General features: G+C 31.7%; 1 protein-coding gene across 5 annotated transcripts in view; it reads right to left on the bottom strand.

Annotated features, from left to right (window-relative positions):
* Ice2 (interactor of little elongation complex ELL subunit 2) overlaps positions 1-14724 on the bottom strand; it is a 42946-nt gene that overhangs the window by 20618 nt on the left and 7604 nt on the right. For 4 of the 5 annotated variants that reach the window (XM_078049532.1, XM_078049531.1, XM_078049533.1 and 1 more), the window contains 8 exons: positions 12779-13040; positions 11587-11706; positions 10500-10637; positions 9791-9907; positions 9470-9629; positions 8375-8556; positions 2361-3360; positions 1384-1559 (listed from right to left, as the gene is read on the bottom strand). In XM_078049532.1, the coding sequence (XP_077905658.1) occupies positions 1384-1559; positions 2361-3360; positions 8375-8556; positions 9470-9629; positions 9791-9907; positions 10500-10637; positions 11587-11706; positions 12779-13040 (2155 nt within the window). The remainder of the gene's footprint in view (positions 1-1383; positions 1560-2360; positions 3361-8374; positions 8557-9469; positions 9630-9790; positions 9908-10499; positions 10638-11586; positions 11707-12778; positions 13041-14724) is intronic. The other variant, XM_078049535.1, reaches the window with a different exon arrangement.

The raw sequence follows: 14724 nt of genomic DNA, 5'->3' as shown, positions 1-14724 counted from the left end.
TGGTATGGGTTCAGAGGGTAGGAAGTAAAAGAAGTAAGGGTAGTCCCAAAATAAATAAGAGACAGAAAGTAAGAAGTATAGAATTAAACACTGAAAATACAATCGATAGTACTGATACTACAAGTGTTCAAGTTTATACTTATTAAATTCATCCCAGCTAACTACAAATTAGGAAAGAAAAATAACAAAGTAAAATTCTTAATTCAGAGATTATCGGCATTTATCTGAGAGAAGGCTACCAGAAAACCTATAGAATTTGTTATTCCTTGATTTTTTCCTTTATAAAAAACACTTTCCAGGGGTTAGGGATGTAGCTCAATGGTAGAGCATTTGACTAAAATGGGTGAGGCCCTGGGTTCAATCCCTAGCACTCACCTCCGAGAAAGAAAAAAGCATTCCTAGATACATGTAATTCAAAATCATTGGTCTGTAAAATTTCACGTTTTTAGCACTTCTTTTCCTTTAGTTATTCTTTAAAGTCAGGGAATACTCTACCAGGATCAGTACTGGAAAATACCACTATTCTTTATTCATCTAATCACTATTCCAAAACACACTGACAACCTAAAGTGGTCAACAATGATTTTTATTGGTGCTGGTTTAGATAGCAAGACAAGAAAATAAAAAAAAAAAAAAAAAGGTATGTGACAAATAAACACAATGGAAAAAATTTTTTAAGAAAAAAAAAGGCAAAATACTTTAATACTTCTTACATAATTAATTATAATATAGAAGCTTCTCTTTACTTACCAGAATTCATTCAATAGTCACACAAAAATATGCTAACTAGTCTGAAACAGAACTTCAAATATCAAATAGAGAAGCCTTTTGATTTAAGGAGCAATTATCAAAAATTTCTTAAACTGAAGAAAATGTTGATACCTAATCCCCAAACAACAGCGAAAAGAGATTTGGTCTTCTAACAATCCTGAAAACGATTCAAATGTGTGTGAAAGCCTATCTATCAAAACTTGTACTTTCAAATAAACCAAGAAAAGTTCCAATACCCCATTTGATTCAAATGTATGATATGTCAAGATCATTATATTGTTAAGCCCAATAAAAAAAAGGGGGGGGGGCTTGTATGTCATCACAGAAATCGAAATTCACATAGAAAACAGGAATAAATGTGCCAAACTAGGTCAAATTTATGATGGTGAACTTTTCATAAGTTGGTATGGTCTATGTAAGGATGTTACTGGTATTAATGACTATTATGTATAATTAAACACTTGTCCTTATTAAAATTGATCTCAGTATTTTACTAAAAACACTATAAGAATGATAAACAATTTAAAATTAAACTTCATATTAATGGTATTTTAAATATTTGCTGTTGATCTACCTTTGCTATCCCATTTTAATCCCCCCAAAACAACTTACTCTTCTGATTTTCTTCCGTTTTTTAGAACGTGGTCTTGTCTCTATTCTTTGGACACTGCAACGCACAAGTAATAACAGGTCTTGCAGGCTAAACAACTTATAAACAAAATTTCCTTCTTGAGGAGCAAGATATTCCGATGTATCTTCAACATAGTCCTGAAGTTCATATGGCAATCCTTTAAAAATAATATTTCTCATTTTTATTTTAAAATACATTAGTATTTTATCATCATAATTCAGTATACAACAATTCAGTTAACTATTTTTTAAGCTTTTACCAACTTTACTTTCTACTTCCTCCACCTAATTGATGCTCACACTATTACCATTTCTATTTACTGGAACTGTTACAAATCTAGCTGAAATCAAAGCTTTAAAGTTTTTTTTCTCTCTCTCTCTTCTTTTTTTTTCCCCCAGTGCTGGGGATAAAATCTAGGGCCTCATACATGTTAGATAAATGCCCTACTACTGAGTTGTTCTCTTCCTTCTAGTATTACCTTCATTAACTTTAGGCAAAGTATAAATTAGTGAGACAGTACGTCAAATTAAAAGAAAAAAAGTTTAAAAAGTAACGTTATGCCTATTATAGGCAGAGCTGGGGAAGAGATTTACATTTATTTCACAAAATTCAAAAGTAACAAACTATAGTCTAACACAAGTACAAATATTGGTCTGATCAATGTTTATAATTGGTGCATTTCCTCTTCTTCAGTTTGCTAAACCACATTACCTATAGCTTAGCAGCCACCTTACACAGTGGATAAACATTAAGTTATAAAACCCATAAACCTCTGGTACATATCTAGAGAGGATATTCAGGAAACTGAAATACTGATCAGGAAACTAAAAGATTCAGTATCAATGACTAGGTAAAGATTACAGCACCGGCCATAATAGAGACTGTGAAAGAATGAAGGAGAAAAAGTTAAAAAAGGAATATTTAAAATAGCATAAGTTCTTTGTAAATATTTACTTACGTCCTTTTGGCTTCTGAAATGCAGAAGACCATCCAGATTTTGGCCAACTGGAGGCATCTGAAGGAGCAGAGGGTTGCTCAGAAATAGGTGGTTGTTTAGAATTTTCTAAATTCATTAAGGGCAATTCAGGTACTTTTCTGGAAATGGGCTTTAAGAGCTCATCCTGCATTTTTAAAATTTCTCCAACTGGATCAAATTTTTTATATACCCGTTTGATAGGTTTTTTTAAAACACATGACTCTTCAGAATTACAAGTGGTAGTAGTAGTAGTCTGGTTTCCTACAGAAACTTGTTCTGAAGAAGAATTTGGACTCGCTGGTCTAGAACCTAAACTAGAACCCACAACAGCTATTTTTTCATCATTATTATTTTCACACTGTGTATCAATGATTAAACAGTCCTCATCTGTATCACTACTGCAAGGAATTACTTTTTCAGTTTTAGTTGTTTCTGATGTAGAAGACTTTTCCTTTGAATTGTCTATGTTATCTAGAACATTCAGTCTTTCATCTTTGGTATATACTGTATCTGTAGTCATATCATTTTCATTAGAGTTTTCAATTTCCTTGGAATTTTCAAACTGTAAGGCATTAGATGTTTTCAAGTCATTATCTTGCATCAAAGACTTGTCAGAACTGGTTACCGTTTCACCACATGGTACACATCCCTGATCATCTTTATTTTTGCATTCTTCAGGGCCACTTTCCATACCAGTGACCAGTTGTTTCTCCTTCTGCAATTGTTCCATTAGAATCTGAGTTAAACTTCTAGAATTAGCAGAAATGTCTGGTGCAGATGGTGCTACAGGTGTAGCTGCTGCTTTGGGAGCTGTGGAATCAGTCAAGATGGGTACCGTGGAAGTATTTGCTGGACTTGGTGACTTTGATGGTTTGGTAGTAGTTACTCCAAAAGTTTCAAGTTCTGTGACATCATCATCAAAATCCAGATCCAAATTTTCAAGAGTCTCAATTTTTCGGCACTCATTAACTTCACTGGATGTCTTAGAAGAAAATACATTGGTAACTTATTAGTAAACATTTCAGAGCATGCTTCACCTATTTCTTAATGTCCCTATCTCTGAGATATATAGTTGTATTTTTAAAAGTAGAAAGAAAAGTCCAATGTTTCTAAATGATTCTTGCTTAAGATGACAACAAACTACAATCACTATTTAGCCTGACTTTCCCATTGAAATGTTCAGGAAAACAATTTGCTAAATTTTAACAGCACAGAAAACAGTGAATTATGAAGTACTGCATCTCAAGAGGATTTTACACTAAACAAAAAGAAAAAAAAGATGATCACCAAGAAGAAATGCAGGATCAAACAGGAAGACAGGTTTTCATTTATGCCCACCTGTGCACTCTTGTAGACACCTGGACTTGGCTGAACTGTAGGAAAGCCTATTTGCTGCTGTGAGGAAGCTATTTTCTAACATAACCAGAGAAATGTTGCTACCTCTAGTGCGTTCCTAATATCACCCAGTAGCTTTCTTTCCATACCTACTCAGTGAAAACAATTTTTGAGTAATGTAAGATGGGGCAAAAATGGACAGGGTGGTACTGTATCTGGGACATGAAGTCACTGAGTTCATGGTTCTTTATGTACTATTCTAGTCACTTAAGAACCACATGCAGGGCTGGGGATGTGGCTCAAACAGTAACGCGCTTGCCTGACATGCGCGGGGCACTGGGTTTGATCCTCAGCACCACATAAAAATAAAATAAAGATGTTGTGTCCACCGAAAATAAAAAATAAAATATTAAAAAATTCTCTCTCTCGCTCTTAAAAATAAAAAGAACCACACACAGCTTTAGTTCATTCAGGAATAAAATGTCTCCTTCCAAAATAGACAAAAAGCATCAGAATAGCTCTCTTTGATGTGGCAGAAAACATTAGATAAATACTATGGAAATTTGGTTATAAGATATGAATACTACTAACCTTTCAGTTTAAGATTTGAGAGAAAGATTCTAGCAACAATCAAATAGTAAGGAAAATCAAATAGTAAGGGAAATTAACTAACCTCTCTAACCTCAAATTCCTCATTTCTAAAATAGGAATAAGAGGGTTGCTTCTCAGATCTACTCCAAAGATTAAATGAGAAACTATATATAAAAAGTTTCCTTACATAGTGCCTGGCACAGAGTAGGTAGCCTCCAAATAAATGGTAGCTCTTAGTAAAACAAAAAGTTCCAAATTTAGTAAAAAAGTAAAATTAAACTATATGCTGTTTACATCAGACATTCCACCACAAAAAGTTTGAAACAAAACAAATGGACATGACATTAAGAAATAAAAACAGGAGGAATAACAATGTTAGTGTTAGACATACCAGAATTCAATGAAAAAAGCATTAGACAGAAAAAGGAAGAATGCTGTGTTGAGAAAAGATGATATCCATGTGAGAATAGATAATGGTCATGAATTTGTGACATACCAAATATGAGGTTAAAATATATAGTCAAAAAGAAAAATAGAAGAAAATTTCGACAGAAACACAAGTGTACTTGGTCAATGATACCCTGTCTCTTAAGTGAAAATAGAAATTCATTAAGAAAATTTTAAACAATAAACCTAAGCACTTGCAAATTAAAAAGCACTCCAAACTATTGGATAAAAGGAGAAATAAAAATAATTACAGAATACTTAGAAAGCAACAAAAATTAGAAGAGCAGACGTTAAAAATTAGAAGTATCATAATTTGAGGATCCATATAACAGTACCTTCTTCTAACAATTATTTTGATTTCATTTTGCTAGAAGTATAGTGGAGACATTAGCAATCCAGAAGCATCTTACTCCAAATATGGGGCCTGAAAACTTAGGCTACAAATCTCTGAGAAAGCTCATTTACTTCTGGTTTACTTTTTCTCCTGTGGTATCTAAGTCTTTGGTGGAAAAGTGAATTCTGACTTGTAATCCCCTAATTCTGTGATGCTGCCAACAGCACAGTTCATTTCTTGGTTGCCACTTTGGAATTGGCAAATACCATCCAGGGCAAAAATGACCCTAAGTGACAGGCTTACACCTCCTATATTCCTTTCTTCTCTGATATTTCAGCCCTGGCTATAATTCCTCACTATCTTATTAGTAGTTCTTTGATGCTTCTAAGAGAGCAAGTTTTATATTTAGTCTGGCTCTTATAGTTAGTTGTCTTATGCAATGGGAAGATCCATATTACCCGATCTATCATTACTTAAAGAAGTCACACTGTTACTTTTTATCCCTCTTAACCTACTTCACATTTCTTTATAGCACTTGCTACCTCTTGACATTCACCTCATACCAATATAAGTTTTAGGTAGATATTCAAAAGTAAATGTAAAAGAATAAAACATAAGAAAACTGGAAGTTCTGTGCTTTGTGATACTATACATCATAAAAAGTATTAGGCCAAAAACAAACAGAAAAAAACTTAAAATATATAAAAAGCAAAAGGCCAATATACTTAAAATTGTGTGATCTCTTAAATATAAGAAAGACATTTTCATATTTGACTTTAAAATTTTGTTTCTTCTTCACTTTATTCAAGTTTCTATTCATATGGCTTGTTCTCAGGCCTTCTTGGTCATAAATGTAAAACAGTCTTGCCCCTATCCACCTATCTCCCTTTAACCTATTCTATTTTTCTTTATAGCGTATCACTATCTGCTTTGTTGCTGCTTATTAAGAATCTCTGCTACTAATGTAAGCTCTGAGAAGAGACTTTGTTCTCATTTACTGCTGTATCCTCAGTGCATAGAATAGCATCTATTCAATAACTACTTGTAGACTGAATTAATGAAGTTTTCTAGAAACAGAATAATCATAGAGAAAATACTTTAAAACACATTGAATAAAAGCTAATATACGCAGTGTCAACTGTCAATCTAATACTTTATATGAATTAACTGCTTTAAACCCAAACTACCCAAAGAGCTAGGTAATATCATACTCGTCTTACAGATGAGCAAAATAAACAGATTATATAATTTGCCCAAGGCCACATAGCTACCAGTATACTGAAAAAGATTAACAATCTAACCAAATACTTTCTGTACCAATCAAATTAAATTCATCTGTTCCCTTTCACACTTAAAATTCTTGAATAGGAATGAAGCCAGTTAAAATCTCATATTAACCACTACCAAGACGAGAACATCATTAAGTTTTTAGTATATGTACACTGAGTATCTTAAATAAATACCAAACTTAACCCTCACAACAAACTTGTGAAGTAGGTCCTACTACTTTTGTTTTATGTGAAGAAAAAACAGAAGTTCAGGGAGGTTAAATCACTTAACGTCTTCTAGACTGAGAATTCAACTCTAAGTTTGAATTTAAAGACTATTTTATACACTTACAAATATACATACACATTACATACACACACACACACACACACACACACATACATACTTTATTTTGTGGGTTACTCCACATCTGTGGAATTTAGATCAAAGCACATTCATGTTCACCTGGACTTCAGGGTTGAGGGCTCTAATCTATAGACATAAATCTGCACATATTTATTTAACACAATCACAATGGGGATTTTTATAACCAATAACATTTTGAATAAAAATTTACTATGTTTTTACACTAAGAAAATTAAACTCCACATACAAGCTTTAAGAAAATTTATCAAAACCAGATCTGATGGCATGCACTTACAGTCCCCAACATTTGGGAGACTGAAGTGGAAGGATCACTTGAGCCCAAGAGTTTGACATCACCAGCCTGGACAACATAATGAGAGCCTCCTTTCTCTTAAAAAAAAAAAAAATTAGGGGCTGGGGTTGTGGCTCAGCAGTAGAGTGCTCACCTAGCATGTGCCAGGTGCTGGGTTCAATCCTCAGCACCACATAAAATAAATGAAATAAAGGTACTGTGTCCAGCTACAACTAAAAAATATATAGTAAAAAAAAAAAAATACATTTTGTCTCATTTGTGACACCTTTGTAAGTCAATAAAATATTCAGATGAAGGACCTAGCTAGGAGATTTGAAGTCTATTTGGATTGAGTCTTTGGTATACAACAAAGTGTTTTATAGCTCTGCAACATATAATTGATACATGACATGTGTAAACTCCTTGAGGTATGTATGGTGTGATGTTTTTGTACATTTATGTTGTGTACTGATCAACTAAGTATATATGTTATCCATCATCTCAAAAATTTACCATGTCTTTGTAATAAAAATTAAAATTCTCTTCTTCTAGCTATTTTGAATACTAATCAAATTTTTGTCTTTCTGTACATTGTCTTTCTGCGCGCCTGGCTCATTTAACTTAACACTATGATCTCCAGATAGATACCATTTGTATCTATCCTGATACAAATGACAGGATCTTCTTTTTTTGTTTTGTTTTGAAGAGCTGAATAGTTTTCTAATGTGTTTACATATCATATTTTCTTTACCATCATAAATCCATTAATGGACCCTTAGGTTGATTCCATATCTTGGCTACTGTGAATAATGCTGCAAGAAACATGTTAGTGCAGGGATCTCTCTGATACACTGTTTCTTTTAAATATACATCCAGAATTATGATTATTGGATCATATGGCAGTTCTAAAATTTTTGAAGAACCTCCAAACTCTTTTCTGTAGTGGCTGTACTAATTTACATTCCCACAAACAGTATATAAGGTCCTCTTTCTCTACATCCTGACTACTATTTGTCATTTTTTGGTCTTTTTGATTATATCCATTCTATAAGAAGATAATAATATCTCATTAGGGTTTTAATTTACATTTTCTTGATGATTAATAATATTGAGCATTTTTTCATAAACTTGTCAACCATTTCTCTTCTTATGAGACTGTCTATTCAGATAATTTTCCTATTTTCTTAAATTTATTTTTAAGTGACACATGAAAACATAAGAATTATACACATTAATGGTATATGATGTAATGTATATATATATGACCATTTTGCTATTAAGTTTAGAGACACATAATAAAAGTAATACTTCAAAAGGATAAACATGTACATTCTCTTAAGGAAACAAAAAACCATTACATACTTCCATTTCAGATATACACTCTTCAGGTTTGTCCATAAATACTGCAGAGACTGGAACAGATGTGGTTTTGGACATCATAAATTTTAATGGAACTTCATGGAAAATTTGATTTCTTTCTCTCATTGTCATTTTCTTCTGGGGAAGTGGTGAGTTAATATAAATTACTTTAACTGGTTTGGAACCTTAAACCAGAAACAAAAGAAAAGAAGTGAAGAGTAGTTGGTAGCTTTATTCAAAACAAATCAGAATACATGAAAGATCACTAAACAAAGAGACAGAGGGGAGAGGAATCACAACTCATTTATTTGCCAATCTTGAACGAAAATATTTTTCAAATCACTAAAGACAAACTCAACTGGCAAGACAAACATGCTCTTTTCTAGCCATGTTTAAAAATAATTTTCTGGTTTTTAATGTTGTACTCTGTTATTATTACTCAGTTCTTAAAGGAACTTGCAAAAAGTGATGAGATTTTTACCACACAGAATACCTTATATTTGATTTTAATTTGTAGTTTTGTTTCATTTAAAGTCTTTAATTTATTTGTTATAGACATAAAATTTTAATTTTATTGCTAAAAGAGAAACTAGTATAGACCTACTTTAAGTCTGATTTTCAATAATGGACAAGTAAATAAATCCTGGAAATTAAACCATTTGAAGTTGTGTAAAGAAGTACAGCATTCCTTCATTTAAATAAAAGACAGAAGTACTTCACCATTTCATGTATTTCTGGCAACCTAAGTTATAATTACTTTTCTATCTTTCACCCCTTAACAAGACTACAGATACTGTAGACTTAACACTCGTCACTTCTTTAGTAGCTTCATATTTGAAAAAGTTCTACTGAGTTTAAGTGTTAAGGACTGGGGATACAGCTCAGTTGGAAGAGTGCCTGCCTTAATCCCCAGCACCACCCACCCACACCCACACCCACACTCACACCCACACCCACAAAGAGTTTAAGTGTCAAATTGACATTTTCCCTAAACCAAGACTTTTATATTTGACAAATGACCACCTATGTTTGAACAATTGAAATGGAATGGCTCCAATATCCTTTTGAGAGCATTATCTGACATAGCAAATCACAAACCTGCAACAGGTATAACTTGAATACACACTGGAATTTCCCACTGTTCCTTATAGCTTGGTCCATGATTATTTAACAAAGTGAATAATGATTGACTAGTTAGAGCTATCTGAGGATGATATCTTGAAACAAGCTTCTCTGCATTTGGATCCTTACTAATATCCTGAAAAAAACACATAACTTGTTAATTGGTTACATTCACTGACAATTTGACAAAGCAATGAAGAGAAGGGAGGAAGTAATAAAGGGAACTTCAGATCAACCAAGTTATACGTATTTTGTGAGATACAGATTACTGAGATCCAAAGCCACCTGGCTACTTACATAGTGCATAGCTTCAGCTCTTTGTTCTGGTGTTTCAATGGAAGACATGTTATCTTTTGAGAGCTGCAACTTTGCAGGCATTGAGGGAAATACTGTTTTCACAAATTTTACATTGCCCTAAAGAAGCCAAAAAATGAAAATATTATTGCAAAAATCCTGATGTATTTTTCCCCTAAGTATCTTTCATCATGAAAACTCTTAGCTGAAAATTCATTATTCTACTAAATGCAAATGTGGAAACTCTTTAAGCCAAGATGTTCCCTGATGTTTACTCTAAACCATCCCCAATTTTTTTTAAAGGTTCAAAAGAAGGGTTTCATGAAATTTCCCTGACACTTTAAATTCCATCTTCTCTTTTTATGAAGCACAAATCATAAAAAGCAATAGTGGAACCTAAATATCTTCTTCACATATATTTCTAGTATGTTTGTGAGTAAATTCCCTTTAAAGAATAAGGGCTTCCTCCTTGTATTTAGGAACATTAAGGAAGATGGGAAGTAAGAAAAGAAAAGAAATAAAGTTAGTAGTGATATTTTTGAAAACATCAAGAATTAGTATCCATGAACTAAAAAGAATGGGACACAGATTGGTATTATATATTCAAAAAGTTATCTCTTTATCATTCAAATTTAAATAATACAATAAATACAGGAAATACAGATGATGTTTCAGACCAAAAAGGCTTATACTTTCATATGATAAATCTTACCAATACTAGAAGAGTTTTTTCTAACTTTAATCCCATCTCTATTCTGAATGGGAAGAATCCCAGTAAGCTGGTAACTTCATGGAGGGTATAAAATTCTGGATACTTTTTTACTTGTTCAATGCAAGCTCTTAAAACTTGCTAGGAAATAAAAATCAAGAAAAATTCATTTGTATCATACTTCATTAACACTGCAACAGTAATGTTTTAGTTACATGTGATTATATAATTATTTAATCATAAAAGTTAGCTTTGTTTTGTTAATTAGACTTTTACCAATCTGCACATTATATATTCCTTGATTTAATTTTATTTTTCAAACAAATTTTTAACCTAGTTTCCTAAAATACTGATTTTAATAATACTAAAATTAGCAATCTTATTAAAATTAAAAATTAAAGACACACATTTTCTATGCTACTTAAGAAACCATCAAATATAGCCACATGAAAATTTCAACAATGTATTTCAATAAAAGCAGATGCATGAATTATTAGAAATAAAGTTTAATACTCCAAAAAAATTCCCAAATACATGAATTAATGGAGAAGTTATATATACAAAATAAAATGAACAACTGTATAAGTAGTTTAAATGATGGAATATTTAGTATTTACAGATATTTTGAGTTTGAGATAGACCATATTCACATAACTTTTATTGTAGTATATTATTATAATAATTCTGTTCTATTATTGTTTATTGTTGTTAATCTCTTAGTGTACCTAATTTAAAAATTAAGCTTTACCATAAGTATATATGTATAGAAAAAATGTAGAGTTTGGTATTATGTTCAGCTTCAAGCACCCACTGGGGTTCTTGGAATGTATTCTCCATGGATAAGGATAATCTAGATAGATCATTAAAAGATACAAACACATGAATACACTACAGTACACAGTTTTGAGATGTTAATATTTCTACTATTCAGCACATGAATAAAAAACCTACATATAACTTTATATAACGTGATTTTCTAAACTGAAAATACTGACAGTTCTCTAAGCTTTTTGCTAGATAATCACACATTTTTAGAATGTTATTACTGTAATCCACTTAGAAATTTACCTAAATGTAATTTTGTTTTTACCTCTGTGAAGAGACGAGCATCATCAGAAAGCATATTATAATCCTGTGCACATTTCTTTGCAGAATTCTGTAAAAACTTTAGGAATTCAGCAACTTCTTCATTCACATGTTTCTTCATATCCTGAATTTTTAAAAAGCAGACAAGTCTTGGAATAAGAAGTTTCATTAAAAAGCAATCTCTTCTCAATCACTGCTCTAATAATTTGAATTTAATGAACAATTAACATATCAAATCCAAAGCAGAAACCACAAATAAAAGTTAATATAAACTCTAGGAATGGGGTGTAGCTCAATGGTAGAGCATGGGCTTAGCATCTGTGAGGCTCTAGGTTCAACACAAGCAAAAACTAAAAAAAAAAAAAAAAAAAAAAAAAAAAAAATCCCCAAAACTTAAACTCCACAAAAACAGAAAAGCCAATGTCTGATACTATAATACATGATTAGGAATTAATTTATTTTATATATTAAAAATAAAAAGACAAACATCCCTATAGAAAAATGAGCAAACAATAAGAACAGGCAAGATACAAAAAAAAAAAAAAAAAAGAAATAGAAATGGCTGAAAAACACAGAAAATACTTATTTTCATTAGTAATCAATGTAAATTAAATTAAGGTAAAACAAGAAATCACCATTTTACCCATATCCAATTAGAGGCAAAAGAAGGTAATGTACTACCTTAATGAAGGCAGTTTTTAAAAAGATTTTCATACAATAGTGGTACAAACAAAGTGGCTTAAACTTGTTGCAGAAAAATTTGTCCAGGTGCATGTGTAAAATCACTTTGAAAACATGCATGATCTTTGATCTGACAATTTTATTTTAAAAATTTCATCTTAAGGAAGCAATCACAGATAAGAACAAAGGGTTTGCTAAAAAGATGTTCAGCATAGCATCACATATATAATTGAGAATGTGGAAACTACTTAAAGTAATAATTGAGCAATAATTTAAAACTGAAACAATAAGGTGTGTAAACTTCTACTATAACTTGAGAGAGACATGCTCAGAATGCCTGATCTATATGAAAGGACCAACAAAAAAGGCACCAATGCTCTGCCAAGTAAACGTCTTACTTTTTCATTTTTGTAAATATGACTGTACCTAAAATAATAAAAGAAAATTTAAAATAAAAATTTTTCCTGATTTGTAATTTTTGTTTTTTTAGTGAAGCTGAAGAATAAAATACATACCAAATATTGCAAGTATTCATTTTTATTTATTCCAATAGCTTTTGAATTTGTAGAAATCTTTGCATATTTAACCAACAAGTCCACATAACTTCTTTGCTCTCTCTGTGAGAAACGAGAGAAACGAGGATAAGGAACTCTTGGTTTTGGGAGAAGAACCATTCCAACTGCGGTTTTAACTTTTTCCTCTGCTTGAGCTGCTGAACTAACTGCCGGCTCATTTTCTACAGAACTTGCTGAGGCATTCAAATTTTCCCCTATACGTCTGGAAAAAAAAATACAATTTACAAATATGTGCTTTTCACATGAAGATTAGTATCATGGAATTTCAAGATTCTCAATCATAAGGGAGAATATAGCATGATTAACAGAGTAAATTCTGGATTATTATCTAACTCTGACACCTGCATTTTGATGTTTAGTCATTTAGTACAGATTAAGTATTTTGCAGGAATGAATCACATTGCATACTTACCTCCAACTACCTGATGAAGAGGAAGAGACATACTATTACACTATTCAATTTAGAAGTTTTATCCCTTTTATTGAAGAGGGAAAATCATTCTTGCTCATTATATTTGTATTTATATTTTATTACAATGCTAGTTCTTTTTTAATGTTTAAATTCTCCAGTAATATATATTAGTTATATAATGAAAAAAAGCTACTAAGACCAGTTTAAAATAGGGTTACAAACTTAAAGTTAGTAAATTTACTGCAATTCTAAATTCGCTGGTTTCCTTTGCTTATCTCAAAATTTAAACAGAGCCAAGTGAAGTGGCACACACCTGTTATCCCAGTAACTTGGGAGGTTGAAGCAAGAGGATGGAAAGTTTGAGGTTAGCCTCAGCAACTTAGGGAGACCCTCAGCAATTTAGCCAGACTGTCTCAAAATAAAAAAGTTAAAATGTTTGGAGATGTAGCTCAGTGGTAAAGCACCTCTTAGTTCAGTACCAAGCAATAAATTAATTAAGAAAATCCCAACAACTCTAAGTTATATCTTAAGGAAGCAGTAGTTTTAGAAAGTTGTACAATCCTTTATCAGTCTTGTACATGTCTAAGTCCATGAAAATGTCCCTATGAAAAAGTAAAATCCTAGCATAAAGCAATGTAATATACTAGAAGAAAAAGTAGTGAATAGCTAGAGAACCTGTTATCAGATTTATTTATAAAGTGCTAATCTCAATTTTTAAAGAGGTCACCATACCACCTCAATTAATGCATATGACTACAAATTTCTTATCTTGTTCATATCTATCTTTATTCTTGCTACTCAGTTATTGTAATCAACATTTTCAAGAAGAGAATTTATAATTCCACCAAAAACTTTCATTTTCTTGGTTTCTATAACTCTAATTTCCATGACAGCCATTATTTTTATAATTTAGCTCCAAATTAAACAATAATCCACAGAGGAAGAAAAACTAATAAGAAAGATAGATGTCTATATTAATTCATTCTTCATTCCATTTATTAATATTTATTGATGTTTATATGTGCAAGTCTATGCTAGATACTGAAAATACAACAAACACTGAATACAGTACAGTCTAGGCTCTCGAGAATCTCAAGATCAAGTGGATTAGACAAATGAATGGAGAAGAAAGGTAAATATGTATATCAATCTGAAGTGGCTATGAATATTCTAGGTTTCCAAATGGAAAGTATCAAATAGGGGCCTGAGAAGAATTCTAAAGACATAATAATCAGGGATTAAGAGGGAAAATGGGAAGGAAGGAGAAATATACAGATACAGATGGGTTATCACAAAAGGGGAGGTTTAAAGGTATTCAGAGGAGAGGAATACTGGATGCCTACAATGTGTAAAACTGTCTTGCACAGCTTTTAAAGTGTTATCCTAACACTATATTCTATTTTCTCTTATCATTCTTTTGTGATATAGTTTACCTAACTTCTCTTAAATACAATCTTATTGTTTTGTTTTAACG

The sequence above is a fragment of the Ictidomys tridecemlineatus genome, chromosome 5 (assembly GCF_052094955.1).
Source record: "Ictidomys tridecemlineatus isolate mIctTri1 chromosome 5, mIctTri1.hap1, whole genome shotgun sequence".
NCBI lineage: Eukaryota > Metazoa > Chordata > Mammalia > Rodentia > Sciuridae > Ictidomys > Ictidomys tridecemlineatus.
Note: the sequence above shows the minus strand (reverse complement) of the source record. Positions and strands in the feature narration are given on the sequence as shown.